The sequence below is a fragment of the Onychostoma macrolepis genome, chromosome 17 (assembly GCF_012432095.1).
Source record: "Onychostoma macrolepis isolate SWU-2019 chromosome 17, ASM1243209v1, whole genome shotgun sequence".
Lineage (NCBI taxonomy): Eukaryota > Metazoa > Chordata > Actinopteri > Cypriniformes > Cyprinidae > Onychostoma > Onychostoma macrolepis.
In genome coordinates, this window is record NC_081171.1 from 2,569,254 (window position 1) to 2,596,035 (window position 26,782).

The 26,782-nt window shown below is 35.6% G+C and overlaps 1 protein-coding gene across 1 annotated transcript in view; it reads left to right on the forward strand.

Moving 5' to 3' along the window:
- Positions 1-26,782, forward strand: part of sntg2 (syntrophin, gamma 2) — a 101,403-nt gene that overhangs the window by 45,685 nt on the left and 28,936 nt on the right. The window contains exons 6-10 of the mRNA XM_058748382.1: positions 943-984; positions 4,612-4,699; positions 7,254-7,345; positions 21,076-21,203; positions 25,812-25,941. Of these exons, the coding sequence (XP_058604365.1) occupies positions 943-984; positions 4,612-4,699; positions 7,254-7,345; positions 21,076-21,203; positions 25,812-25,941 (480 nt within the window). The remainder of the gene's footprint in view (positions 1-942; positions 985-4,611; positions 4,700-7,253; positions 7,346-21,075; positions 21,204-25,811; positions 25,942-26,782) is intronic.

Here is a 26,782-nt window from a genome sequence, read left to right on the forward strand (position 1 = left end):
GCTGTACTAGGTTTTCAACTCAGAGGTGTATTTACTATACATTTATTTCTAACTGAGTGTAATGGGTCTTATTAAATTATATAATTTATATAATTTCTTAAAAAATATATTTTTCTTACAAACCTCGAACTTTTAAACGGCTGTGTGTATATAATAACTAATATATTTGTATGCAGTTTTGACAACATTTTTTAAAATGATCAAAATTAAAATTAAAATTAAAACAAAATATAAAATTGTATATTTTATAATTAACTAAAATTATGGCTCTTATGAAATTATATAATGGAATAAACGTATCACACACACACACACACCTATATGTGTGTATATATACAGTATATATAAGAAATAACGCTTTTATTCATTCATATATATATTTATATATACATAATTAACTTGATAAAAAATATATTTATATATAATGAAATTAATAAGAAATTAATGCTTAATGGAGCAAGAATGGATTTAAGTTTTCACATTTTAAATTTAAAAGTGAAAGTGACAATAAAGACATTTAGATATAAAGATATAAAGACAGCTGTTTTTCAAAGAATCCTGAAAAATAAAAAGTATCACCGTTTACAAATATATTGTGCAGCATAACTGTTTTCAACATTGATAATAATCAGAAATGTTTCTTGAGCAGCAAATCAGCATATTAGAATGATTTCTGAAGATCATGTGACACTGAAGACTGGAGTAATGATGCTGAAAATACAGCTGCGCATCACAGAAATAAATTACATTTGAACAGATATTCACATAGAAAAAGCTATTTGAAAAGTAATACTATTTCACAATTTTACTGTTTTTACTGTAAAATTTTTCTGATCAAATTAATGCAATCTTGGTGAGCAGAAGACTTATGATACAAGTTTTAGGGTGATTTGTGATCTCAATATGTTCAGTTTAATATTTTCTTTTGTTTTCTCTACGCAGGTCAATGGCATTAACGTGGAGAAGTGTACACACGAGGAAGTCGTGAGTATCTGAGTCTCTTTCATCCGTGTTCTTGAGATGACATTGATGCAGAATCAATCAGATTCCACTGAAGTGCTCGATCCTTTTATATCAGCGATTCGCTTCTCCCTGTACGGCCTCAGCTGTTCCTGATCGATAGCGAGCAGATTCATCTCGAGAGAGAAAGGATGAAATGCTCGCTCACTCCGGCAGGTTCTTCACTGTGATCCTGACAGCTGTTCCTCACATCTTCATCCAGACGTTATTAGTGATTTCACCGAACAACCGCAGACTAACTAAGACCAGTGATACACGAGAGAAGATGACAGAAATCATCCTGTAGGACAGAAACATCACAAATCAGATCTGATGTTTCTGAGTTTATTCTGATCCCAATGTCTCTAATTAAAAGATCTCAATATGAGCTCAAACGTTTCAAGTTCCTCCAAGATCAATGCTCTGAGCTGCTATTCACATTCATTTTATAGCTCTATACTCGTTTTTGGTAACACTTTACAGTAAGGTCTCTTTTGTTAACATTAGAAAATGCATTTTTCTAGCATTTGTTTAGAACAGATATATTTGTAGCTAGATGTATTTGTTATATATTTATCTAGCATTCTTTGTTAATATTCGTTTATAAAAAATACAATCATTTATTGCTTGTTCATGTCAGTGTTTTAGTATCATTGAGATACTTTTATAGTTTTTTGTAAATATTTTGAATTAATTTATATTTTATGTTTATAATTTTTTATCAAATATAATATATCATTTTACATTTACTTATTTTCATTTAATTTTTTAGTTAAAGTTTTAAGAATTTAGTTGTGTATTATTATTATTATTATTGCATTTTTAGGGCCAGTTTTAGTAAACAGGGCAAATTAGCGCGAGAGCACAATTCCAAAACAGCCCCGGTGGGAAATTTCTGTGGGCGATTTACTAACAATGCGCAAATTAAAGAACACAGACAAAAGAACATCTCATTTACACATCGACCAACGCAATATACCAAGTGCAGTGCAAATTAGCATAGTTGCAAATAAAGAATAAAGAAATAAAGAAGCCACAATATGTTGAAAAGAACCGGAGGCTAAAAATGAAGGTTTGCTATAAGTTTTGATAGACCTGGTATTCCAAATTGTCTTTTATTTTCTGAAGCAAAATAAAAATAGCATGGCTTGGCAAATGATATGTTCGGATAATGTGTTCTTCTGGTAATCCAAATAAATTAATACATATGGAAAAAATCCTTTCCCTTCTACCACGTGCTCTCTGTTCTCTGTGGTGCCTCCTCTAGCAATAATAATTGCAGCCATTTCAAGCGCAAAACAGTTTAAGACATGATTTTTGGGGCGTTAAATAATTGCGCAAATACCAGTAATTTGACGAGCGCAAACGTTAGTAAAGCGTGTTGCGCAATTCATTTGAATACTCTCCTCCCATAACTTTTGCATCTGAAAGGGAAACTCCTACAAATGCATATTCAATAAGGTCAGGCGCAAAATAACTGTGTCCACGCCTTTTCAGCGCTAATTCGTCACTGCGTGTCTTTAGTCAAATCTGACAGTATAGTTTTAATGTTAAAAGATGGTTTGCGCTGGCACAAGCTATTAGTAAAACTGGCCCTTAGTTTAGTTAAATGTAGTTAGCTAATGTTAATGAATACCCTGTTGTAAAGTGTTACCTCATTTTATTTGTCTTTTTTACTTTTCCTCCACAAAGAAGTTTTAGGAGACACACCTGAGACAAAGTTGATGCTTCATTGAAGCGTATCTAAAAGTATCCTGGGCAATAAAAAAGCAATAATAGAAATGTTTCATCTGGGATTTTACATAGTGTAGTTGTCTTATGTTTGAGATGCAAGACCAACCTCAAGAGATCATTCGGAAAAATGTGAATGTTTCTTAAGATGGTCTTTTAAATATGATTAATCGATCAGAACCAGATTATAACAGTGGATATTCACTCGCTGCATGGTCAAATTCATTGACAGGTTACACAACGCTCATGATTCTACATTTTATAATCTAATTTAAAAATCAAAATATCTCTATATGAGCTCAAACATGTCTAGTTTTAAAATAAAATAGCTTATTTGCAGGAATGTCCCGGGTTCGACCTCCAGTGATGAATGTCTGTGAGTGTATAAACAGTCTTTAGATTGAAGGCATCTTGAGTTTTGGAACACAACCACACATGAGGGTTTCTTGGCAGATACGTGGTTTCTTTTAGCATCAGCTCTCTGTGGAAATGTTGTACAAGTGTGTCCTGTTTTCATCAGAGAGGAAAGCTCAGATTTGTCAGATTTGTGGTTATGATCAAATGAAGTCTAATATTCAACATGTAATCAGAACTGATCCTGTTTCTAGTGGTCCGTTTCTAGTACTGCATTCAGATTTGACTTCTGATATTAAACACACTTTGCAACATCACATCAGTTCCTGCATGGTGGATAATGTCAGTTTCACTGCTTTTTTGTTTTTGTTTTTTTAAATATGTGTTAATACATTTTAATGCTGATTTTAAGTTCTCGTCATGTGCTGAAAGTGAAAAATCTACCTATTTTCAAAACAATTGATATGAAACAGGAATAAAGTAAAATATAAATAGGATGGAAAATTGGAATTGTTGCCTTAGCAACTAACTGAAATTAATGGAATTACTAAAACTAACTGAATTACTAAAATGTCAAACATAAATAAAAAATGTATGTGTGACCAAACAACATTCCCATCATTCTCTGTAGCAGCACAATAATGATCAACTATGCAAATACAGCATCAATTACCTGTACCAATGTTATTTTTGTTATCATTTATCTACCATTATAGTATATAAATATTTTAAATTGGCTTTTGTTTTCAAATTTTCAGTTTTCATTTTAATTTTAGTTTTAGTAATTTTGTTAGTTAATTTTATTAGTTTTGGTCTTTTTAAAATATTTATATTTGGCTTTCATTTATTTGTATTTCAGTTTTACTAATTTTAGCACATTGCTAATTTTCATTTAAGATTTTCAGATTTATGTTTTTACATTTATTTTAAATTTAATGCATCCTTGCAAAGTTGAATTGCTAATTTGTAAAGAAAAAAATTGTACACAATGTTGTTACATCACAATATTATGTTACATCATGTTACAATTATATATATATATATATATATATATATTATTATTATTATTATTATTATTTATTTATTTATTTATTTATTTATTTTTGCATGTCATGTGACCAATAGAGGATCATGAAATATTAAATTATTAAAATATTACCTTAAATACTAGTAAATTCAAGTAAATATTTTAGGTCAGAGAGGTTCAGCTGGCAAAGAAGTTGTGAATCCCTGTGTGAGATGATGAAATCTGAAGATACGAGACATGGACTGAGTAATTGCTTGTCTAGGGAGCGGTTAGTGAACCTGAACCCAACACTTGATAGTCCAGCGCTCCAGCGGAGAGAGATCACATGATGTGTGCTGTAATACTCATTTATGAGAAATCTCTGAGAGATTACATGCTGATTGCATAGAGATGATTTAATCCAAATGTCACGTGTGAAAGAGTCATTTAAATGCAGCTCAAATGCATCTTCTCATTCTGATGTCAGGAGGATGTTTTATCTCTTTTATATTTCTGCGCAGGTTCATCTTTTGCGGACGGCAGGGGATGACGTCACCATCACTGTACGCTACCTCAGGGAAGCGCCGGCCTTCTTAAAACTCCCGTTAGGTGGGTTTGCTTCACATCTGACCTCTGCTACTAAAGCTCACTGTCTGAATAGGCAGCTGCCTTCCGAGGAAGCATCCTAAATGAAATGCAACCTAAATAGTGAGTGAATGGGGTGCTCTGCATGATCAGAAATTTGCATTTAACACAAATTGCACGGCAAACAGATGGGAGATTGTTGCAATGCATTCTGGGACTGCCTTCTCTGCAAAGTTTACATATGAGGCAGCCTTTGTAAAGTAAAGATTATGGCAGAAGCAAGTTGCATTTGTCATAATTAAGTTTTAATTGTGATTGTTGCTTATATACTTTGCATTTTGAGCATTTTTGATGAAGAACAGCAATAAATCGGAAAATGCCACTAATTTAACTGGTTTATTAGGCGACCAAACAACAATCTTCTCATTCTCTGTAGCAACACACTAATGAAAAAATATGCAAATACAACATTAAGTACCAGTGTTATTTTAGTATTATTTATATACTGTCATAATTTTTTTTCTTTTTTTATATTGAATTAGCCTTTTTATACAGTGGTGTGAAAAAGTGTTGGCCTCCTTCCTGATTTTGTATTTTTTTTGCATGTTTGTCACACTTTAATGTTTCAGATCATCAAACAAATTTAAATATTAATCAAAGATAACACAAGTAAACACAAAATTCAGTTTTTAAATGAAGTTTTTTATTATGAAGGGAAAACAAAATCCAAACCCACATGGCCCTGTGTGAAAAAGTGCTTGCCCCCTAAACCTAGTAACTGGTTGTGCCACCCTTTGCAGCAAAACTGCAATCAAGCGTTTGCGATAACTGCCAATGAGTCTTTCTCATCGCTGTGGAGGAATTTTGGCCCACTCTTCTTTGCAGAATTGTTGTAATTCAGCCACATTGGAGGGTTTTCAAGCATGAACCGCCTTTTTAAGGTCATGCCACAGCAATCTCAATGGCTTTATAACTCTTTCCAGACTGATACATGTCAACTATTTTGTTTCTCATCTATTTATGAATTTCTTAAGATCGCAGAATGATGTGTTGCTCTTTAAACATGCTTCACTTTGTCAGACAGGTTCTATTTAAGTGATTTCTTGATTCAACAGGTCTGGCAGTAATCAGGTCTGGGTTTGGCTAGTGAAATTTAACTCAGCTTTCTAAAATAATGTGGTTAATCACAGTTCTTTCATGATTTAATAGGAGGGGGCAATTAATTTTTCACGTTGGGCCAGGTAGGTTTGGACAGCTTTTTTTCCCTTAATAAATGAAATCATCATTTAAAAACTGCATTTTGTATTTACTTGCATTATCTTTGTGTAATATTAAAATTTGTGTGACAAATATGAAAATAAATCAAAAATCAAATCCTAAAAATCAGGAAGGGGGCCAACACTTTTTCACACCACTGTATATTTTCAGTTTTCATTTATTTTATTTTATTTTTTTAGTTTTAGTAAATTTGATATGTGCTTTTGGCATTTTTAAGATTTCAATATAGCTTTCTTTTTATCAGTTTTAGTTTTAGTAATTTTTGTACTTTTTTTAAGACATTTTATTTTAGTAGTTAAACATTTTAAATGTAAACTTTGTTTTTTCATGTATTTGCCAAAGCAACATTTCTAATTTTCTTTTAATGTTTAGGTTTTCCCTCTAATATTAATATTTTTATATAAATGTATTTGTATGTATGTATGTACAGTATATATGTATGTATGTATGTAAATATATATATATATATATATATATAACCATTTAAAAAGCATTATGCATTACAATATATATATATATATATATATATATATATTTTACTTGTTTTATTTTCAGTTAACAATAACATCACTGTCAGTTATACACCTATGTGTGTGTGTGTGTGTGTGTGTGTGTGTGTGTGTATACAGTATGTATATATATATATATATATATATATATATATAATACCATTTACCAATTACTGTTTTTTTTAATGGATATAAAGGTTTTATTTTATTTTTAGTTAACAGTTATACACATTATGCACAACCTTTGCTCTCCGTTTTGTTATGCCATCGCTTGAAAGCATCCTGGGTATTTGCCATGAAGTGAAAAATAGAGAAAAAATATGAATTTTTCCAAGTCATCCATTTTTTTTAAACTAAAATTACTTGAATGCACGTCACATTTCAACTAGTAAGTAGGAACTTCACAGACGAATCTGAAGGCAGCATCGACTCTGCAGGTAGGCGAATCTCTCGGGACTGAAGCGAGCAGCTGTGTGCTGCATGAGACAGAAAGACAACTTTCAGAGCAGTGTCGTAGATTTCTCTGCATGAAATCTACTTTTCTCGCTCTGCATTTTCCAGTGACGGCCGTGTCAGAACTCATGCGTCTCGTGCATTTCACACTCACCTTATACCCATAATCTCCTGTGACTTTGGTGTCCGTGGCATCGTGACAACCCAGAAAGCAGCTTGCCAAGCTAATGCGCGTCATATCGCACGGATTTAGAAGTGCAGAGTCACTAGAGTAGATTTGCACACAGTATGAGCTCTGCTGTATATAGAATGTGTAATAATCTGCCTTATTCCCTCAGGTTCACCCGGACCGTCCAGCGATCAGAGTAGCAGGGCGTCCTCGCCGCTGTTTGACAGTGGTTTGCATTTAAATGGGAACTCGAGCAACACGGTAAGTCACCTTTTGTATCGTTGTGAGCATCACTTCTGTTAAGGAGCTTATTCATAAGCCTCGAAAGTGAGAAGAATGACAGAATCAGGTTGAAAATGCCTCTGTGTCAGATAGAGAGCTGGAACTGACTTCTTGAGCGCTGTGGTTTTAGGCGAGCATCACTATTTTTGCTCATAATTGGGGTAGTAGTTTTGAACAAACCTCTAATAATTAGTATTTAACTTATTAACGAATTTATGTCCCACAATTGCAAGTTATAAACTTGCAAATAAATTTACTTCTTGCAATTCAGATTTTTTTTCTCAGAATTTTTAGTTTATATCTAGCATTTAATAACATGCAATAGCAGGATATAAGCTTCATTCAGAAAAAAAACCCCTCATAATTGCAAGATGAAAATTTGCAAATGTAAGTTATAAACTCAGAATTTTTTTTTTGTTTTGCTCAGACTTGCAAGTTATTAATTGATGTAAAGTCATACTTCTGAGAAAAAAAATCTGAATTGCTAGATGTTAACTAAGTAAAAAAGTTTATGTTTGTCAACTCATTATTGCAAGATATAGACTCACAATTGCAAGTTTACATCTTGCAAATTCTGATATTTCTCTTAGAATCTTTAGTATAAATCTCGCAAGTAAATGCACAGTTCTGAGAATAAAAAGTCAGAGCTATGAGATAAAAATAATTGCAATAACTTAATATTTTTTATTCTGTGACGGAAATAATACTGAGGTGCACTGTTTAGGTCAGGTTTGCATTGAAGAGCCGCTAACAAAAATTTAAACGTCAACATTATCATATACTGTGTAATTAAATGTGCAATAGGTGACGCTTTCAGTGCTATCAGGCTAAAGTTAGCATTTTACAAGATGTCCTACTGCACCTTTAAACTATTAAAGTCTGTCAGGTAAAGCAAAAGCATACTGATGTATTTCATTCAACATGCTTCTGTAAATATTTAGTTTATTCATAGAATTAGGTTTGAACTAAGTTTAATAGTGCAAAGCAAAAATAATTAGTAGTGTTCAGATGTAACTTACATCAAAACTAGGCTAAATTGTAACTAATGTGCAGATGGTACAAACCCTAGATTATCATTGAGACGTTTTTAAATACTGTTTTTAAATACTGTTAGTTACCACCCATAACATCACTGTCCTAAAAAGAGTCCTCAAGTACACCGATGGCCCATTCAAGCAGGATATAGAGGTGATGTGTTTCATCTGACCTTGAAATATCATTGCCAGGGCTCCTCGCTGCCAGTTAATAGAGTGCGGCAGCCGCACAACCTGACAGACTGAGAATATCCTGCCGTCATCTGAACGAACATGCTGTGTCTCGTTAAGTCACCGGTCACTTTCTTATTCAAATCAGCGAGCAGAGGTAAGGCAGACATCTGACTCGATCTGCTCGCAGACCACATGAACACGCAGAGATTTACATGTAGCACATTAATGTGATGACACGCGTGACACTGAGACTCTGGGGAAGCGGCAGCTGCGTATCAGCAGGTGAAGCTCTGAGATCTGAGATCTGCATAGTGCCTCTGAAAATCCATTCACGCCTGAGAGAGAGAGAGAGAGAGATGAAAATGAGAAACGCAATCTCAGAGCGCCGACAAATCAAGATTTAAGATGCCACCCTAAAGTCAGTCTATAAATAGAACAGAGCTCAGAAACAGTGCTGATGACAGTTAGTAGATAGAGTTTTTGTTGCTGTGATGATGCTGGGCTGTTCTGGGTGTTTGTAGGGTGTTGCTATGGTGTTACTGGAATGTTCTGGGTGTTTGTAGGGTGTTGCTATGGTGTTGCTAGAATGTTCTGGGTGTTTGCAGGGTGTTGCTATGGTGTTGCTAGAATGTTCTGAGTGTTTGTAGGGTGTTGCTATGGTGTTACTGGAATGTTCTGGGTGTTTGTAGGGTGTTGCTATGGTGTTGCTAGAATGTTCTGGGTGTTTACAGGGTGTTGCTATGGTGTTGCTAGAATGTTCTGGGTGTTTGCAGGGTGTTGCTATGGTGTTGCTAGAATGTTCTGAGTGTTTGCAGAGTGTTGCTAGGGTGTTTTGGGTGTTTACAGAGTGTTGCTATGGAGTTGCTAGGGTGTTCTGGGTGTTTGCCAGAGTGTTGCTATGCTGTTGCTAGAATGTTCTGGGTGTTTGAAGGGCATTGCTATGGTGTTGGTAGAATGTTCTGGATGTTTGTAGGGCATTTATATGATGTTGCTAGAATGTTCTGGGTGTTTTTGCAGGTTGTCACTATGGTGTTGCTAGAATGTTCTGGGTGTTTTTGCAAGGTGTTACTATGGTTTTGCACTAATGTTCTGGGTGTTTGCAGGGTGTTGCTAGGGTGTTTTGGGTGTTTGCCAGAGTGTTGCTATACTGTTGGTAGAATGTTCTGGGTGTTTAAAGGGCATTGCTATGGTGTTGCTAGAATGTTCTGGGTGTTTGCCAGAGTGTTGCTATACTGTTGGTAGAATGTTCTGGGTGTTTAAAGGGCATTGCTATGGTGTTGCTAGAATGTTCTGGGTGTTTGCAGGGCATTACTATGGTGTTGCTAGAATGTTCTGGGTGTTTTTGCAGGGTGTTACTATGGTGTTGCAGGAATGTTCTGGGCGTTTGCAGGGATTTGCTATGGTGTTGCTAGAATGTTCTGGGTGTTTGCAAGATGTTGCTATGGGGTTACTGGGGTGTTCTGGGTGTTTGCTAGGGTGTTACTATGGTGTTGCTAGAATGTTCTGGGTGTTTTTGCCAGGGTGTTACTATGGTGTTGCAGGAATTTTCTGGCTGTTTGCAATGACGTTGCTATGGTGTTGCAAGAATGTTCTGGGTGTTAGCTAGGGCATTACTATGGTGTTTCAAGAATGCTCTGGGTGTTTACTAGGGCGTTACTATGGTGTTGCAAGAATGTTCTGGGTGTTTACCCAGTGAGTTTCTATGGGATTGCTAGGGTGTTCTGGGTGTTTTTTCCAGGGCCTTGCTATGGATTGCTGGGATGCTCTGAATGTTTGCCAAGGCATTGCTATGGGGTTGCTAGGGTGCTGTAGGTGTTTTTGGCAGGTTGTTGCTATGGGGGTTGCTGGGGTGCTGAAGGTGTTTTGGCAGGTGTTGCTTTGGGGTTGCTGGGGTGCTGTAGGTGTTTTGGCAGGGCGCTGCTAGGCTGTTCTAGATGTTTGCCAGGGTTTTGCTATAAGATTTCTGGAATGTTCTAAATGTTTGTCAATGCAATGCTATGGGGTTGCTGGGGTGTTCTGTGTGGTTTCTTACTAAGAGTCCCTCCCCATCTCTCTGTGATATTCTGATCTCTAGATATAGCTTGGTTTCCTCCTTTAATGTAAGATTATACAGTATTTCTTCCATATTTTAAACACACCTCTATCCCTGAGTTTAAGCAACACTAATAGTGATGTTCGCTTTAACACATAATATGTGACATAATAGTCTCTATGGTGTGTTCATATCAGCTCATTTGTCAGTTCTGTGTAAATGAGAGCATCTCCAGAAGCAGAACTGTTTCTTTTAATGAAGTTCCTCTAGACGCATCGTATTCCCACAAAAAAAAAAAAAAAAAAGAAAATGGGAAGAATGTTGGAGCTTGTAAGGTGTCTTTCCAGCACAAGTGTACATAGATACTTCATTATTAAAAATTGAATGGCAGCCACTGTGTCCAATTAGTGGAAACAGATGAATTATTTTCTTCTATTGACTCTCTCTGCCTTTGCCAGGCATGGAAATGTGCAAAAACACACGCAGCACTCTCCTGACTGCTGAGTCGACAATATTTGTGCTTTTTCTTGTGTTCCTCAAATGAGTTTTTTTCTAATCCTCTTGTAGTGTTTGAGCTCGTCGGCCGCAGGTGATTATAATTCTCGGAGCTTGTCGTCCCCTCCAGGCTGCTCTGACATTGAGCTGACTGACAGCGTTTTGCTTTCATTGGCCGACGGGCTGGTGCTTTAGCATTTATTCATTTACATACTTTCCAATAATTAGCATAGCAGCTCTTTTTGCCAAATCTTGAGGTAGGGATGCCAAATAAAATTGGTATTTCGGTGCATACTTAATACTGAAATCATTAAAAAATACACCAGTTTCACTGGTAGTTTGGTTGTACCGACTCTAAATACTGAGAACGGTCAAAATACTGTCTTGATATTCATGTATTCATCTAATTCATACCGGATTTGTGTCCAAATGTTGGATCTGTGCTTTAAGCATTGCAGTGCAGACTAATAGACCTGCCTTCAGCTATTATGTTATTAATATTAATCCAACAACAAAATTAACAAAAACAAAGAGAAAACCACGTTGCCCTGCTGAAAATATACAGCTAAACCAGCTGAAACCAACCTCTTTAGACTGTTTACTTAAAAAGTTTATTTATTTAATTGCAAGATACTCTTTATTTATTTACTTAAATAATTATTTGAACCATTTGAAGAAATATTTATTTAAATTAAATTTACCTGAAGTCTAAGTGGCATTATTTTTAAATATCAATATGTTATTATTATTCAACCTTGACATGGAATGTGTTTACTAAGTATATTATATATATATATATATATATATATATATATATATATATATATATATATATATATATATATATATTAGTGCTGGGCAACGATTAAATATTTTAATCGCGATTAATCGCATGATTGTCTGCGATTAACCGCAATTAATCGCAGCATGCGCAAAATTCAATAATGAAATCAAAAGTAGTGTATTGCATAATTTTATTCTTTCAAAGTACTGCTGTATGAACAAAAGTTCGTACTGGCATTTGTTAGCTTGTCTTTCTTTTGTTTATCTATAGTTCTCCCACATGCTGCATCCAATGTAGTCTGCCGAAGCCTTCCTCCACTGTTTGTTTGGGTGGGTGATTTGCTGGCATCAACGGTGTGCATTGCATTTAAGTGATACTTCAGACTCGAAGTACTCCGATGATAAGACAATTCAGCTTTGCAGTGGTTACAAATAGCTTTAGTTCTATCAACTCCACCGTGTGGAAGAGGTTTAAAATAAAAATGTCCATTTAAGATTGCGGTACCTTTTTCCATTTTTCTATCCGCACCAGATATTTTCTGTTTCGCACTGTAGCTCTCTTAGGCACACAACAAATGCTTTCATTGGTTGAGACGCGTGATGACGCTCATCACAAGCAGCCAGTAGCCTACTGATAAACATCCCACCCCTCCTGTGACCCATGGTTTGTGTTGTATTCGGTTGTATTATTACAGTCTATCTATGTGTATTCAAACGCAGTGAGCAACGGACTTTCAAAATAAAAGTACGTTAACGCGATAAACTAATTGTCGGCGTTAATTAATTAATGCGTTAACGCGATAAAAGCAGCGTTAACTTGCTCCAGCCTAATATATATATATATATATATATATATATATATATTAGTGCTGTCAAACGATTGATCACTATTAACCGTGATTAATCGCATCCAAAATAAAGGTTTTTGTTTATGTAATATATGTGTCTATACTGTGTATATTTATTATGTATATATAAATACACACACATGCAAGTATATATTTAAGAAAAATATTTGAAGTTTATATATTTATATATGATATAATTTATATGAATATAAATATATACATGTAAATACATGTAAATATTTTCAAAATATATAATGTATGTGTGTGTCTTTATATATACATAATGAATATACACAGTACGCACACATATTATGTAAACAAAAACTTTTATTTTGGATGCAATTAATCGTGATTAATCGTTTGATAGTACTAATATATATATATATATATATATATATATATATACACACACACACACACACACACACACATATATACAGGTGCATCTCAATAAATTAGAATGTCGTGGAAAAGTTCATTTATTTCAGTAATTCAACTCAAATTGTGAAACTTGTGTATTAAATAAATTCAATGCACACAGACTGAAGTAGTTTAAGTCTTTGGTTCTTTTAATTGTGATGATTTTGGCTCACTTTAACAAAAACCCACCAATTCATTATCTCAACAAATTAGAATATGGTGATATGCCAATCAGCTAATCAACTCAAAACACCTGCAAAGGTTTCCTGAGCCTTCAAAATGGTCTCTCAGTCTGGTTCACTAGGCTACACAATCATGGGGAAGACTGCTGATCTGACAGTTGTCCAGAAGACAATCATTGACACCCTTCACAAGGAGGGTAAGCCACAAACATTCATTGCCAAAGAAGCTGGCTGTTCACAGAGTGCTGTATCCAAGCATGTTAACAGAAAGTTGAGTGGAAGGAAAAAGTGTGGAAGAAAAAGATGCACAAGAATTTGGGTGAACTTCACAAGGAATGGACTGAGGAATGGACTGAGGCTGGGGTCAAGGCATCAAGAGCCACCACACACAGACGTGTCAAGGAATTTGGCTACAGTTGTCGTATTCCTCTTGTTAAGCCACTCCTGGACCACAGACAATGTCAGAGGCGTCTTACCTGTGCTAAGGAGAAGAAGAACTGGACTGTTGCCCAGTGGTCCAAAGTCCTCTTTTCAGATGAGAGCAAATTTTGTATTTCATTTGGAAACCAAGGTCCTAGAGTCTGGAGGAAGGGTGGAGAAGCTCATAGCCCAAGTTGCTTGAAGTCCAGTATTAAGTTTCCACAGTTTGTGATGATTTGGGGTGCAATGTCATCTGCTGGTGTTGGTCCATTGTGTTCTTTGAAAACCAAAGTCACTGCACCCGTTTACCAAGAAATTTTAGAGCACTTCATGCTTCCTTCTGCTGACCAGCTTTTTAAAGATGCTGATTTCATTTTCCAGCAGGATTTGGCACCTGCCCACACTGCCAAACGCACCAAAAGTTGGTTAAATGACCATGGCGTTGGTGTGCTTGACTGGCCAGCAAACTCACCAGACCTGAACCCCACAGATAATCTATGGGGTATTGTCAAGAGGAAAATGAGAAACAAGAGACCAAAAAATGCAGATGAGCTGAAGGCCACTGTCAAAGAAACCTGGGCTTCCATACCACCTCAGCAGTGCCACAAACTGGGAAACTTCAAAAGAAGCCCCTACCAAGTATTGAGTATATATACAGTAAATAAACATACTTTCCAGAAGGCCAACAATTCACTAAAAATTTTTTTATTATTGGTCTTATGAAGTATTCTAATTTGTTGAGATAATGAATTGGTGGGTTTTTGTTAAATGTGAGCCAAAATCATCACAATTAAAAGAACCAAAGACTTAAACTACTTCAGACTGTGTGCATTGAATTTATTTAATACACGAGTTTCACAATTTGAATTGAACTACTGAAATAAATGAACTTTTCCACGACATTCTATTCATTGAGATGCACCTGTATAAAGAAAATACTGTATATGAGCTCACTTCAGGGCTAAATGGCATCTATTAATATAAATATATTAATATAAATTCAATATTAATTTATATGACTACTTAACATATATATAGTCTTCTAAAATATATTTCATATAAGTAAATACTCTTACTGTATGACAACTATTGGCTCATCTTAGGCTGTTTTTATTAGAGAAATAGTGAAATGTCACTGGTGTATGGTGATGAACCTCTCTGGACATATGGAAGAGAAACCGTAATGAAGAGCTAGTGTTTGGCTCCTCTTGAGAGACGCTCTGTCAGTCTGATCCGTCTTGACATCCCGGGCGATATTTCATTCAGTGTCATCTCTGGGCTCTTGCTAGAGCAGCTCAACATGAAAGGCAAATCAAGTTTAATTATCCAGCCTCGGTCCGAGTAAACAGCAGAGTGGAGAATATGACTGGAGGAAGTCTTCACATGTAATTGGAGATGGCTTGAAAAGCCAGCCACAAGTGAAAGAATCCAGTCAGAGATGAAATACGGAGGTAATTATGCTAAAAAGTTTCTTATACAGGTAAAAGGAAACTCTGAATCTCAGAATCTTTTTTTTCCCCATCTGTCATGTGAATTATGTTGTCTCCCTGCTATAGTGTAGTTATTAATATTCTGAATTTATTTTAATATATAGTATTATTTGTTATAATTTTCATTTTCATTTTAGGTAGTTTTAGTAATTCTGTTATGTTTTTGTCATCTTTATTATTATTTGTAATATATTTGTACATAGATTTATTTGTCACAGATCAGGTGCTGGCCGACCATCGCCATCACGTTGCGGAGGTCCTTCAGAAACTCCGTCAATTCCAACTATATCTCAAAGCTGAAAAATGCACCTTCCACCAACCCTCTGTACATTTCCTCGGGTATATCATAGACCGCCGTGGCGTCCGCATGGACAAGGGGAAGGTGGAAGCAGTCACCTCCTGGCCAGTCCCCACCAATATCAAGGAACTTCACAGATTTTCTAATTTCTATCGTCGATTCATCCCCAACTACAGTACCACCACCAGTCCACTCACAGACCTGCTGAAAGGAAAGACCAAGACTCTCACCTGGAACCCGAAAGCCCAAAATGCGTTTGAAGATCTCAAACTCGCCTTCACGAACGCACCACTCCTTACTCACCCAGACCCCGAAGTACCTTTTGTTGTGGAAGTGGAAGCATCCACCACGGGCGTAGGAGCCGTCCTATCTCAGCAGCAGGAGAAGCCTCCCAAACTCCATCCATGCGCCTACTTCTCCAAAAAGCTCAGCCCGGTGGAAAGGAATTATGATATCGGGAATTATTGGCTGTCAAGCTAGCCCTTGAGGAGTGGAGGCACTGGCTGGAGGGGGCAAAACATCCCTTCCTAGTCCTTACAGACCACAAAAACCTACAGTACATTCGTGAAGCCAAACGACTCAACCCAAGGCAGGCCAGATGGGCTTTATTCTTTACTCGTTTCCACTTCAAGATCTCCTACCGACCCGGAACCAAGAATATCAAGGCAGACGCCTTATCTAGGATCCACACTCCCGAGAACGACAATCTAGAACCTGAAAATATCCTACCTCCTCATCACCAGCCCTATACAGTGGACCTCTCCACCAGTCGCCTCCTCCACACCTCCCGCAAATCCGCCGGGCTGTCCGCCACGCCTCCAGTATGTACCTAGGACCCAACGGACTCCACTAATCCACTCCACCCACACATCACTTGGTACTGGCCACGCAGGGGCCAACGCAACTCTCTCGCTGCTGAGAAATCGCTTCTGGTGGCCCAACATGGCCAGGGACATCAGAAGGTTTGTGCGAGGCTGCCCGGACTGTGCCATCTCCAAGAGCTCCCGTCATCTACCAGCAGGCAAACTTCACCCATTACCCATACCTCAACGTCCGTGGTCACACCTAGGAGTCGACTTCATAACTGATCTACTGTACCAGCATCCAACGGAAACACATGCATATTTGTCATCATCGACCGATTCTCCAAATCCTGACGTCTCATTCCTCTCACCGGCCTTCCAACTGCTCTCCAAACAGCCGAACTCCTGTTCAACCACGTATTTCGATATTATGGCATCCCCGAAGACATTGTATCCGATAGAGGACCCCAATTCATCTCCCGAGTCTGGAAGGCCTTCTTCTCCCTCCTAGGTGTGACCGTCAGTCTCTCATCCGGATATCACCCACAGTCCAATGGGCAGACCGAGCGCAAAATCCAGGAGATAGGGCGCTTCCTGAGAACCTTCTGCCATAGTCGCCAGAACTCCTGGAACCAGTACCTAGGCTGGGCCGAGTACGCCCAAAACTCACTACGACAACAATCCACTGGACTTACCCCCTTCCAGTGCGTACTCGGTTTCCAGCCTCCCCTGTTTCCCTGGTCAGGTGAACCATCAAACGTCCCCGCCATCGATCACTGGTTCCGGGAGAGCGAGAGAGTCTGGGACGCAGCACACCATCAGCTCCAACAGGCAGTGCGCAGACAAAGAGTGACAGCCGACGCCCGAAGATCAGAGAGCCCAAACTACCAACCAGGGGAAAAGGTCTGGCTGTCAACCAGGGACATCAGGCTGCGCCTGCCTTGTAAGAAACTCAGTACCAGATTCGTTGGCCCCTTCACCATATTGGAACCTATCAACCCTGTCACCTACAAACTCCAACTACCACCTCACTACAAAATTCACCCTACGTTCCATGTCTCACTACTTAAACCCTTCTCTCCACCTCTCTCCACAGGGCCTGACTTGGATGAAGAGACCCCTCTCCCACAAATCCTAGACGAAGGTGCAGTCTATCAGGTAAAGGAAATCCTGGAATCCCGGCGTCGTGGTGGAAAGCTAGAATACCTTGTTGACTGGGAGGGCTACGGCCCTGAGGAACGCTCGTGGGTAGCCAGAGATGACATCTTAGACCCAACTCTACTCAAGGAGTTCCATGCAGCACACCCAGATCGCCCAGCACCCCGAGGCAGGGGCAGACCACCACGACGCCGAGGTCGGCCCTCAGGAGCAGGCCGTGGAGAGGGGGGGGTACTGTCACAGATCAGTCAGGCCCTTCACTCCACCAATCACAGCGTTCCACATCTCCAGAGTTCTAATCACGCACACCTGCACCTGATCACAGCCTCATTAACACTCACTACAAAGGATCCTCACCCACTCACTTCACTGTCCGATCTCGTTTTACAATGTGGACTCAGACATCGCAGTATCCCGAAACCAAAGACCTTATCCTTCCAAGAAACTGATTACTTACCTTGTTTGACTTACCTCCTGTATTCTTCCTCCTTGTGTCGTCCTCTCTTTGTAGAGCTCCAAAGTTCGAAGTGTGTGTGTGTCTACCTGGATCCCCACGTCTCGTCTTCCAGCATCCCTGGGGAAAAAGAGAAGCGATCACCATTGTGCCACTACTACTAGTATTGCTCACCTCAAGATATCTACTCACCTCTCAAGACTGCTATACTCACCTGTGTGCTCCACCTGTATCAATAAACCACTTGTTATTCACCTCTCATTTATTTATTTATTATTTTTTAATTTATTCAAGTTATCCTTTATTTATTTTTAAATTAATTTAATTTTTTTTTAATGTTTTTTTTTAATTGTTTTTAAAAATTTTTATGTTTTGTTTATTTCACTTTTAGTTATTTTATTACATCAAGTTAAAGGGTTAGTTCACCCAAAATATGAAATTTAGCTCATGTTTTACTCACCCTCAAGGCGTCCTAGGTGTATATGACTTTCTTCTTTCAGACGAATCCAATCAGAGTTCTATTAAAAATTGTCCTTGCTCTTCCAAGCTTTATAATGGCATGGGCGGGTGTTTTTTGTTCAACAGTCCAAATGTAGTCAAATAAAGTGCATCCATCCATATTAAAACGTGCCTCACACGGCTCCGGGGGGTGAATAAAGGCCTCCTATAGCGAATCGATGCGTTTTTGTAAGAAAAATATCCATATTTAAGCACATAAGCACAAAACGAGGATTTGTAAAGAAAAATTTGGGAGGATTTCGATATAAGCCAAGAGAAAATTTGCTTCCTTTGCTCCTGTAAACAAACGATGGTTTTCACGAGGCTCACACACGCATGCGCTGCGCCTACCTCCTACATCATCCGCCGGAAGGCAGTCTCTCATGAACACATGTACAACAGTTAGCAGAAGTTACACAAAACTGTTTATATCATTTTAAATATGGATATTTTTCTTACAAAAATGCATCGATTCGCCTTTATTCACCCCCCGGGGCCGTGTAAGGCACGTTTTAATATGGATGGATGCGCTTTATTTGATTTGGACTGTTAAACAAAAAACACCCGCCCATGCCATTATAAAGTGTGGAAGAGCAAGGACAATGTTTAATATAACTCTGATTGGAATTGTCTGAAAGAAGAAAGTCATATACACCTCGGATGCCTTGAGGATGAGTAAAACATGGACTAATTTTCATTTTTGGGTGAACTAACCCTTTAAGCTAAATGAAAATCAAACATGTTGCCTTGGAAACTAGCTGAAATAAAATGTTCATTTTATTTTATTTTATGTCCATTTTAAGTAACAAAAATTTGTTTTTGTTTTTAATATAGTTTTAGTTAACTATAATAACTCTGTCAATGTGTTGCTGTGGTTGGATGCAAACTGTCTTAAATTAAATAAACTGGGTTTTAAGAAAATACTTCAAGTTGCATTTTTACCTCTTCAAGTTTAGTTTCTAACTTTTTAAAATAAACCAAAATGCCCTGTACATTACATCTAGAAGCAAGGTCAGAAACGGCTCTAAAAAAATCTATATCCCCATCTTAAGCATCCCGCAGCTACTGTGAAGCACCTGTACTGATGTGTTTTGCAGAAAAAATATGATTTTGATTTGATACGAGGAGATTTATAAGCTTACCGACTTTGCACTGACTATTTGCATCCGAGAGATTCACGCATGTCATGCATAATATTACGTTAATACTGATATGACTGATGGGATTTTGAAGTTGAAGTGAGTAGAGCACAAATGTGACGTACACTAGGGGCTGCACAGTTTGAAGTCTATAAACTGTAGAATTGACGAGCTGAATTTTATGTGTTCCCAGCAGCGTTTGCAGCAGTCTGTGGAAGCCTGTCTCTGTCAGGGCCGTAACCATTGTAGACACTGAGGGGGAAGTTTCCCACAATCATTAGAAAAGGCCAAACTGTCCCTCCAATGTTACAAAATCTTGCACTGATTTGCTGCACTTTGTTATGCAGTGTTCTGTTTGTTATAGGATGACAAAAAGATTTAAAAGTCACATTTTTAGGCTGATCTGCCTCAGCAGTCTAACAGCACTCACCACTGTCAGAATGACTGAGACAGCCAATCAAATCAAAGTAGGCAGATATCAAAAGTTGGAATTGTCACATTTATTCCATGGCAGAAACAAAACAAAACAAAAATAATAAATTGAATTGCAAGATGTATACTTCAGAATTCTAAGCAAAAAAGTCAGAATTCTGAGTTTATATCTCGTAGTTGTTTATCTTGAAATTTGGAATTATATTTTTTATTTCTCAGAATTACGAGAAACTAAAATCAAAGTGTTAAATAAGAAGTTGCTTTTTATTATTGTTTTTATTTCATGGTAGGGAAAAAAATGAATTAGATATAAAAAAAAAAGAGTCAAAATTCTGAGTTTGTCTTGCAATTCTGTTAATATCTCACAGTTCAGAATTGTGAGATATAAACTATGAACTCAGAGAAAAAAAATCTGAATTGTGAGATGTAAAGTCAAAATTCTGAGAAAAGCGAGAATTGTGAGAAAATCATTTCTGTGTTTACGTCTTGCAATTCTGTTTTTCTTTCTTTGTTTCTGCTGGAATAATAAAAAAAAAAAAAAAAGTTAATTGCAAGTTTTTATTTCACAATTTGGACTTAGTTTCTCACAATTCTGAGAAAAACTGAATTTGCGATATATAAATTCAGAATTATGAGATGTAAACTCAAAATTGTGAGGAAAAGGTCAGATTTCTGAGATAAAAATTTGCAATTACCTTATTTATTTATTTATTTATAAATCTGTGTCCAAAATGTCCTTCCATAGCTTTTGAAATCTAACTATGCATTTACAGTGTTCAAACGTTCATCTGCTTTCATCATCTTTCTCCTACTGTGAATATGCATGGAAAATGTCATGCATTTATGTAAGGCAACTGTAATCCTCATTGATTTGTAAAATACAGCTGGATCAGTTCGAGCCGGAGTTATTATCAGTCGGAAGCTTTTGAATCACAGGCCGTGGTTGTTAAGGGGCCGCTGGCGCCGTGATCAAAGGCCAGAGGATGGCACTAAAACTAGATGTTTCTGCTCTGGCCTCACACTCTCTCCCTCTCATTTATTCTATCCAGGCCCCGTCGTCGCCCTCCTCACCTTCGGCTAATGAACCAAAGTATGAGAAACGCTGGCTGGATGCCGTCAGCCTCCCTCTGTTCATGGCTCGAATCTCTCGACGCAAAGCTGGAACCGACAAATTAAGGTACGGTAATCCGCCGTGATGCCGCACGAGCGGCAAGGTTTGCCCAGTGTTGGTTTTGCAAGCGTTTTTCATTTAGGTGAGAGGATGTTAAATCCAATATGTATGCAGCGGCATGCCTTGTCTGGAAAGGTCAGCGATGCTGCAGCCTCGGGTCGAGAAGAAGTGGCTCTAACTTTAGTCGTCTGCCGTTGAAAGCAGAATGATATCGCATCACATCGATGGAGAAGAGAGCTCTATAAATATCCACTTTAAATCTCAAAGCTTGTGATTGCAGCAGGTGGAAAGCAGATTCTTAATTAGGCAGAATGCATAATCTGAATATATTTCTATGTGCTTCGGGCTCGACTCCAGTTGGAGTTTCAGGTCTGACAACTTTGATTTTAACCCTACTGTACATGCCTTCTGTCATCTGAGTTTTTTAGTCTAATTGTACAAATGTCCACCTTCAGCTGATGCTTCACGTGTCTTGTTGCTTATCAAGTAAACGACAGAATAACTGTAGTCATATTTCCAGATGAATTTGATTCTCCATCAATCATTTTTTTGAAAAATCAGTGCGTCTCTAATCTGATCCTCAGGATCTTTTGAGGAACGTTTGTTTCCAGAAGCTTTACGTTCACTGTTCCTCAGCGGAGGAATGATCTTCATCTCATCTTCATCGCGTTTATTTCTTCATCTCTTTGCATTGCATTATATGTTTGGATCATTTCAACCTTATCTTACTAAGACATATTATTGAAGATCTAGAGGGACCACTGATATACTGTTATAAAGATATCATTGATTTGCATTACAAGCATCAGAATTTCATCACTTTTTGTCTTATAAATATCAGCATCCGCACCAAATTGCATTTTTGAGTCTTTGAATAAAATTGAGCTGTTTTTCCTTCATATTCTCCCTATATCAGACTATATGAGCCATAAAAGCCTGATGGATCAAATATGATACAGAACATAAATACTTATGCAAACTTTTTTAAATATATTTAAACATTTTCCATAATACGAGAAGAGAATAAATGGGGAAAACATCCCACTGATGCATATCTTCCATTCTAAATTATATTTTTATTTTAACATTTTTGTTGTTTTGCTTTTGCATCGAAATATAAAAATTAAAAAAAACAATAGTATTGATTTTTATTATTTTTTTAATGCATTTTAATATAACATAATTTGATTTAATGCAATATTTATTGACTTTTGGCCAACATCCCTTGTTTAAGTTTGATATACAGTGTCTTCTAATTTAAGGTTTAGTTTTATTTATTTATTTATTTATTTATGTTTGCGTTGAAATGTAAAAAAAAAAAAATAAATATTTGCTTAAATTTTAAATAAATTTTAAAACAAATATATATATACTGTATATATATATATATATAATAATTTTAATCTAAACTTTAATCTAGTGTATTAAAATGTTTGAGCTCTTCTGGTCTGAAATGTTCAATAAACTGTTCCATTTAGAAAAAAATAAATGCATTTCTGATTATAATTTCATATGTCAGGCTTTACCGAGTTAAATATGTTTTACTTTTTCTCTCTTAAGTATTTATTGATTTGCTTTTCCATCCATCAACTTTACTTTCTCTAACAAGTAGAACTTTTCACCAAATACGACTCCTCAATTGATATCTTCTGAGCAACTGAATGCATTTTTAAACATTTAACATCTAAGAGTTTCATGAAGGATTGTCAGCTTTTCATCATTTTATTGCTCAGATTTCACATGCCAGTACCATTCCCACCGAATGTAAGACGCTCCCAAAAGCCGAAAGCATCTTCTCAGTCTTCGTTATGAGCGTCTCTCTCTATGTATGCGATGGCCGATGAAGATGCTCTCTCCAGACTAATAGATTTTTTATTGTGTTCTGTCAGTCAGATGCGCGGCTTCTTGGTTTCAAAGCGCTGGGCTACAGTCTGCTGCTAGTTCAAGCAGAACATTACATTCTCCAGGCAATTTCTATCTGAAAAAGGCCAAGCGCTGAATGGACGCATCTCACACATGGTTGGCATTAATTGAAATCATGCCATTTATTGAATTGCTTTATTGGAAAAGTTGGAAGCTGCTAAAGATGTCGTGTTTTGAGAGCAATGCTTCTGTAATCTCACTTCAGTAATAGAGTTAGTCTTGCTCTCACTTGATTTAATGCATTAGAAATGTTCATCTCACAGCCTTTTGCCCTCAGTAGCCCTTCATAAGCATAATAACCTGGGCCACAATGGAAAGGAATGCTCGAGCGTCACGCAGAATATGTTTTGACGTGACGGTCGTTCTGACAGCTATCATTAAATAGTCAGTCCGGCAAATCAGAGTGTAATTCATCTGCGGCACGCTCCAAACACACACTGAAATTAAATGTCAAAGCCGCCCATTATAGACAATTGATGGTGGAGTGAGTGTGACAACCCTGTCTATCAACTCACGCATCTCATCCCTCACATTTGTATTGACAGCTTTGCACATTTAAAACAAACGTAAATAAGCAGGTAATAAAATCTGAACTGACAGACATGTCTGAAGTCAGTCTTCTGATAGCTCTTGGAGATGCAGTCTGATTTTATGCCTGGATTATTTATTTATCTATTTGAATCATCATTTGCGAATTTCTAATGGGAACACAAAAAAAAACCTAAAAAAACTTTATTACAATTGTACACTTCACAGATATAGAGGTACACAGATGTACTTTACCATTTAAAAACAAATTAACAAATGTATGTGTATATATATATATATATATATATATATATATAGTTATTACCTAGTTATTGTAATAACATTAATAAGTACATAGTAAGTACACGAGGAACAGGACTGTAAAATAAAGTGCTACCGAAAAAAAAAAACCTCATTACTATAAAATAGTAATAAAAAATAAACCACTTCATTTTTAAATGAAATTGAAAATTAATGTATACTTACAATTGTACACTTCACAGATGTGCTTTACAATAAATAAAAAATAAATAAATAAAAATAATTAGTATTATTGTTAGTGGTAGTGTCTATTTTATATTTTACTATTAGTAGACGATGATTATTTATTTATTTATTTATTTAAGTGTAAATTTGATTATTTGTAATGAGAAAAAAATGCAGATTTTTTATTATTATTATTTTTATTTTCTTTAATTTTCTTTATGCAAACTTTATTTCGATGTTCCTGTGAGATTTATATACAGTCTGGTTTTGTGGTATTATTATATATTTATTTAGAATTATCGTCATCTGGAAATACATTAATGTAATGACAATCCAATCATGACAAAACAACAACAACAACAAAAAACATCCATCATCTTGCCTATTTTTTTTAGAATTCATGTGAATTCATCTGTGAATTTGTACTGTAAGACACCTGTGACAGAAAGCGATGATTCGATACTGTGTAAATTATGACCACACTTATCGATTTGTCTCTGTTCTTGCAATGTACAATGTCTCTGATGTCTTATTCATTTCTTCATCAATAATAGAATAAATTTCTGTGGCCTTGAAGATTTGATCAGGAATCGTTTCGTTCCTGACACGTATCTTGCATCATGAACTACTTACTGCCAGAGTTTATTTTATCACAGCGAGTCACTCTAATAACAATGGCTCCGTTCACAATAGAAGAGCGCTAGTGTACGAGTGTGCTCATACTGGGAAATATGCTGCATGCTGTTTTTAGAAATAATTTGTGAAACAGTACACAATATACAACAATAAGTGTTTCAACTAGAAGTGTGCTATTGTTGTCAGATTCATGACGGCAACGATGATGATTAGTATTAATGCCTTTATTTTTATTTATAATGTTTAATGTATTATTATTATTAGTCATACTTTATTATTAAAACTTGTATATTTAATACTTTTCTAAAAACACTTTTATTCATTTATTATTTTAATATATTATTTTTGTGTGTATATTAATTTAATAATAATAATAATAATAATAATAATTAATGTTTATATATATATATATAATTAATTAATTAATAAATAATGCATTACTTTTATTTAATTAATTAATTATTATATTTATTATAGTATTATTTGTATATTGTATAATGATGATAATATTAATAATAATAATAACAACAATTATTATTGCAATTGTATTTAATGTATTACTATAAATGTACTATTATTATTATTATTATTATTATTAATGTATCATATTATTATTATTAATAATAATAATAATAATAATGTAAGTATTTTATATATATTATTGTTGTTATTATTATTATTATTTATGTATTTAATTAATATTACTGTTAAAATAATGTTTTTATTAACGTATTCATTTTATATATATCATTATTACTATTAATTATTATTATTATAAGCGTATAGTCATTTTATGAATAATTATTATAATGCTTTTATTTAATTAATTATTTGTAATGTTTCATTATTATTATTTTTGTCTTCAATTAATTTAATAATAATAATAATAATAATAATAATTTTAAAATCCAAGTGTTTTATACATACAGAAAATCTGCATACTTTAAGAAACAGTGTGATTTGTTTGGTAGTTTGGTATTCTAGAGTTGTGCTGTTATCAGTGAATTTAATATTTCATATTCCTGTTTTTTCTTCATCCAGATCGAACAGTTTTGAAGTCATTGCCTTAGATGGAGTTTGCACGCACGTTCTTCAATTTTGCACTGCAGCTGAAAGCACAGACTGGCTTCAAGCAATATCAACCAATATCAACGATTTGACCCAGGAGAGCGTAAGTAACATGCATTATCTGCTGCAGCCATTAGTGTAAGTGAAACCATGAGAGATCAGAGCAGATACCGGCTATAGAGGACAGTAATGCACTGATGTACAGTACTGCAGCACATGCACTGGACTGAAGTTTTATGGCTGCTTTCAGGCTGAAATATAAATATGCAACTGAAATTTTGCTGTGTTCAGACCTTCTGCAGTATTGCTTGATATACAGTTCACCATATTTTTATGCAGTTACTCTTGGTGACGCATCCAGGTTGTATTTCACATTAAAATCTCGATAGAGAGAAATTAGAAATTATATTTTGCATAAAGTGACATAGATGCAGATATATCCGATAGTCTGAGTCAGGTCACAAATCTACTTTTGGTGATACTTTTCTGTAAACTGCTGGTTAGTTTGTCAAAGAACAAGATAATTATCTAACATATTTTGCTCTTCAAAAATTAGTTTTAGAGTCATCTCAAGTCAAACTTAAGTGTCCATCTTGACTGAAAACCACCCTGTCTTGACAATTTTTCATTATTAAACATTGATGTATGCTTGATATATTTATTTTATTTATTATTTATTTTAGAAATAAAAAATTTAAATTATTAAAATACACTTTTGTACACTTCAAAATTATAAAAAATTAAATACAATTATTTATTTATTTATTCATTTTTACTTAAAATTGTACATTTATTATACAATGATTATTATTAACATATTTATTTATTTATGTATTTATTATAATTTTACTTGAAATTGTACACATATGCACTTCACAGATGTACTTGAATTTTAAAACACTTAATATTAACAAATTGTATTATTTATTTTAATTTAATTTTAC